This window comes from Artemia franciscana, chromosome 20 (genome assembly GCF_032884065.1).
Source record: "Artemia franciscana chromosome 20, ASM3288406v1, whole genome shotgun sequence".
Lineage (NCBI taxonomy): Eukaryota > Metazoa > Arthropoda > Branchiopoda > Anostraca > Artemiidae > Artemia > Artemia franciscana.
This window is the reverse complement of record NC_088882.1, coordinates 30,098,528-30,103,012: the sequence shown is the minus strand read 5'-3', so window position 1 is coordinate 30,103,012 and position 4,485 is coordinate 30,098,528. Positions and strand designations below refer to the sequence as shown.

Genomic DNA, 4,485 nt, shown 5'->3' with positions numbered 1-4,485 from the left:
ACGTGACCTTTGTTGATATTTTCCTAGCTACCTATTGAGTTTCAAGCCACACGTGGAGCAAAAGTATTTGTTGTTATCTATTATGAATTACACCCAGAATACGAGTAAATTGGATACGGGATCCAAACTTCAAACTTATATGCTGACAATCCGTTTCACAGTTACGATCCTCAGATTGATCAGTCTCAGATTCTCAGTAGGATCAGTCTCAGATTCTCATTGATCCTCAGATTCTCAGTAGGGGCCCACCCTAGGCCACTCAGTGCGTCCCCAGGTGGCGGATAGGGGAAAGCCTTGCAGATATGCAGGGTACCTCCGGTGGTGATGAAGGCACGGACCAATGGGGGACCCACCCCCTGGGGGTCCTAAAATATAAGTGGGATACCCTCGCCTGGGGGACATAAATTCAGGCGGAGGAGGAAGAAGGCCCCTCTGATGTAGACTGAGCTGGGCCCACCGGCGTGTGGATATGTCCCGTCAGCTTCAAACCTTCTCCCAACAATGGGTAAATCGTATGGTATGGCAGATTATCATCGTGGGAGGATCCTCTTCAGGAGGACAACTGCGAAAGGGCGGATGATTCAGCGACGAACAACGGCCGCTGCAAGTTGACGGAGAGGAGTGGCTTACTGCCTTCTCCTAACCAGCCTTGAAACCTCTCCTTTTAACAAATGAATTATGGGCTCTATAAATCAAAGCAGAATTACTACCGCATCCGGGGAAACCAACGAACCTAGAAATTTGATGATGATGATGATGAAGGCGAATGGAAGTAATATTGAACATACTACCGCGTACGGGGAAGCTAACGAACATGCTACCGCGTACGGGGAAACCGACGAACATGTTACCGCGTACGGGGAAGCCGACGATCATAATAGGCCTATGACGACCCCCGGACGGGATGAGGATACCCTGCGACTCATCTCCACTAAAACTGTACTCAACATAGGAACACTCAATACCCGGACTCTAGCCAAACCAGGAAAAATGGATCTACTACTGAGAGAACTAAACCGATACAAATGGGACTTAGTCGGGCTATCTGAGACACACCTCCCTCGAACCGGTGAAGAAACTATCTCTGGAACCTCCCTCATACTCTCAGGACGCACCGATGGCACTCACAGACAGGGTGTTGGATTCATCCTCTCACCAACTACAAAAAAGGTGCTGATCTCCTTCACGCCCGTATCAGAAAGGATAGCAACCATTAGACTAAAGGTATCCGTGTCAAACCTTACCATCATCCAGGTATATGCTCCTGACTCTGCCCGAAGCAATGAAGAATGCGAACAGTTCTACTTTCAACTTCAAAGTGTCACCGACCAAACACCAAAGAAAGATATGCTCATCGTCATGGGCGACTTCAACGCTATCACGGGCAACGATCAGATTGATCGGAGAGATGTAATGGGACCGCACGGCCATGGCCGACTGAACGGAAGAGGTGAAAGGCTAATTAGTTTCTGTAGAGAAAATGACCTGTATATAACTAACACCGCCTTTAAACACAGACACCGCCGTAAGGTCACCTGGAGATCCCCCGACTGATTAACTGAAAACATGATAGACTATATGCTGATATCTAAACGCTGGAAGTCCTCAATAATGGATACTGTATCCCTTCCTGGTGCAGACTTTGATTTGGATCACTCACTCCTGATGTCCAAACTCAAGCTAAGACTGAAACGACTCCCTAAGACGACAAGAATCCCTAGATTCTGGACAGAGCTGCTTCGCGACCCCATAGAAAAAGGCACCTATACCACCAGCATATCGTCAAAATTCCGAGCTATCCTAGAGAAATTCACTTCCCTCACAACCGTCGAAGAGATTGATCAACTGGCTGAGCATGCAACTTCTGCAGTTTTGAAGACAGCAAATGATGTCCTCGGGAGGAAAACGAAAGACGAAAAGCCGTGGATTACTGAAGAAATAATCCAACTATGTAACCAAAAGCGTCTCTGCAACAACAAAGCTGACCCATGCAGCCGAGACACCTATAAATATCTCAAAAGGAGAATCAAACGGGAAGTCCGAAAGGCCTTGCGTAACCATGTTACCGAGAAATGCAAGGAATGCGAAACCCAGTTTAAGAACGGAAACAGTCAAAAACTCTTCAAAACAGTTCGTGAACTGTCTAGCAGGAAAGATCCCATCTCCACAGCAATCCTGGACTAACAAAACAATCCCATCAACGACGCAAAAATGAAACTCGAACGATGGAAGAAATATTTTGAAGATAAATTAAATCCGCAGATCATTCCCGATCCCAGCATCCTAAACTCCTTCCCCATTAATGATCGAGAACCTCCAACACCACTTTTAAAATCAGAAACTGAGGCAGTGATAAGATCCCTGAAACGAGGGAAGGCCCCAGGATTGGACGATATCACTGCTGAACTAATTAACATTGACTCAGAGGACGTCGTCGAATTGTACCACAAAGTTGTGTCAGCCGCATGGTCAACGGGCCACGTCCCACAGCTATAGTGTAAGGCAGCAGTGGTCCCAATCCACAAAAAGGCTCAAGAAGAGAGTGTGAGAACTACCGCCTGATCAGCTTGACCAGTCATCAAACTAGAATACTGACAAAAACTCTCCTACATAGAATCCAGGCAATTACAGCCTCCGTTCTGGGTGAATACCAAGCTGGCTTCCGACCTGGACGATCGACCATTGACCAAATCTTCACCGTTCGCCAGCTCATGGAACTCTTTGTCGAGTTCAACAGAGACCTATATCATCTCTTTATTGACTTTCGGCAAGCCTTCGATTTAATCTGGAGGAAAGGTCTGTGGCATATCCTAAGACATTACGGTATCCCTGACCAAATCGTCACGATTATTGAGAATATAGACAGCCAATCCAGAAGCCGGATACTCACCACTGATGGACTCTGATGAATTCTCAACATCCTCGGGAGTTTTACAAGGGTGTATTCTGTCGCCCCACCTGTTCAACCTGTTTCTTCATGCCATACTGTCACTGATACCAGACAAACATGGAGCCAAAATAGGTGGAGTCCTAGTAAACAAGCTCGCCTATGCTGACGACATTGACCAGCTCTCTACAACGGCCGCTGATCTCCAAAGACAAGCAGACTGTCTCAACGAAGCCATAAAAGCTTTTGGCATGCAAATTAACGCAAAAAAACGAAAGTTATGGTTACGTCATGCCAAAAACAAGCAGCTACTCCTTCCATAATGATTGACGGCCAGCCAGTTGAAACGGTCGACCAATTCGTCTACCTGGGCAGTCTCCTCACAGCGGACAATTGTCATACCTCCGACATCAAACGCCGCCTAGCTCTTGCTAGCTCCAGTTTTAAAAGGCTCACAAATATCTGGAAATGCCGAAACCTGTCGAACCAGCTGAAAGTTCAACTTTTCAACAGCCTGATTGTGCCAATTGCTATATATGGGTGTGAGACCTGGACCCTGAAGATCGAAAATGAGCGCAACCTACTTGCATTCGAGATGTCTCCGTCGCATCGCAAGAATCACCTACACTGAACATGTGACCAATGAGGAGGTGCGAAGACGGCTGAAGTCCCCCGACACAATCCTAAATAAAATCAAACGACAACAACTGCGATGGCTCGGGCATGTCAAGAGAATGGACCACGACCGTCGACCAAAAATCTCCCTCGAAGGAACCATAGACGGATCTCGACCACGAGGAAGACCTAGCAAGAGGTGGATTGAAAACTTTGACCAAAAGCGCATCGTTGAGTTGACTCGAACTGCACACAATAGAACAACGTACCGAGCCCTAGTTAATGCCCTGTCAAAAGAAGTGGCCCCAAAACGTCCCGCGAGGATGGACGGGACTTAAGTAGTGAGTAATAAGTAATTATTAATAATTAAATAGATAATGAAGTCAAACCAACACCGAAAGTATATAGACTGTCGTGTAAAATATTGTCGCGAAAAGCAGATGTTTGAAAAATTAAAGCTGAAACGAATAGTTATTGCCTATGCACAGCCCAGTTTCTTCTTGGTATTACATAAAAAAAAAGTTTTTTTGTTAAATTAAGGAGCGACATTAAAACTTAAAACGACCAGATACTATTCCGCATATAAAAGGGGTTGTCTCCTCTGCAACGCCTCTCTCTTTACTCTAAAGTTTTCTTTATTGTTTAAAAAAATAGAGTAGGGATATATTCAAAGTTTAGCATAAAGAGCGAGGCGTTAATGAAGGGACAGCCCCTTTCATGTAGAAGATATTTTCTTTTCGGCTTAAGTTTTAATGTCGCGCCTTGCTTTCAGTGAAAAAAAAAACTTGTTTTGTATATAATTTCTGAACTTTTATCAACTAATGCAGGTTCAAATGCTGTTAGCACTTTTAAATTTATTGTTATTCTAATTAAACAGCCCCCATGTTTCAGTTGCCGGTATACAAATGTTGGGACATAAAGTCAAACTTTAGCGTAGAGAGCAAGGTGTTGAGGAGGGGGCAACCCCTCATATATTGAATAAT

The 4,485-nt window shown here is 45.1% G+C and overlaps 2 protein-coding genes across 2 annotated transcripts; both read left to right on the top strand.

Moving 5' to 3' along the window:
• The first annotated feature begins 678 nt into the window (after window positions 1–678).
• Window positions 679–1,554, top strand: LOC136040044 (craniofacial development protein 2-like). The gene has a single exon (XM_065724110.1). The coding sequence runs from the start codon at window positions 679–681 to the stop codon at window positions 1,552–1,554; it is 876 nt and encodes a 291-aa protein (XP_065580182.1).
• Window positions 1,555–3,456: 1,902 nt separating this feature from the next.
• LOC136040043 (uncharacterized) lies at window positions 3,457–3,840 on the top strand. Its single transcript, XM_065724109.1, has one exon. The coding sequence runs from the start codon at window positions 3,457–3,459 to the stop codon at window positions 3,838–3,840; it is 384 nt and encodes a 127-aa protein (XP_065580181.1).
• Window positions 3,841–4,485: the final 645 nt, after the last annotated feature.

Excerpts from the sequence above, each read along its gene's own strand:
- LOC136040044 (XM_065724110.1), top strand. The coding sequence starts at position 679 with ATGGGCTCTATAAATCAAAGCAGAATTACTACCGCATCCGGGGAAACC.
- LOC136040043 (XM_065724109.1), top strand. The coding sequence starts at position 3,457 with ATGAGCGCAACCTACTTGCATTCGAGATGTCTCCGTCGCATCGCAAGA.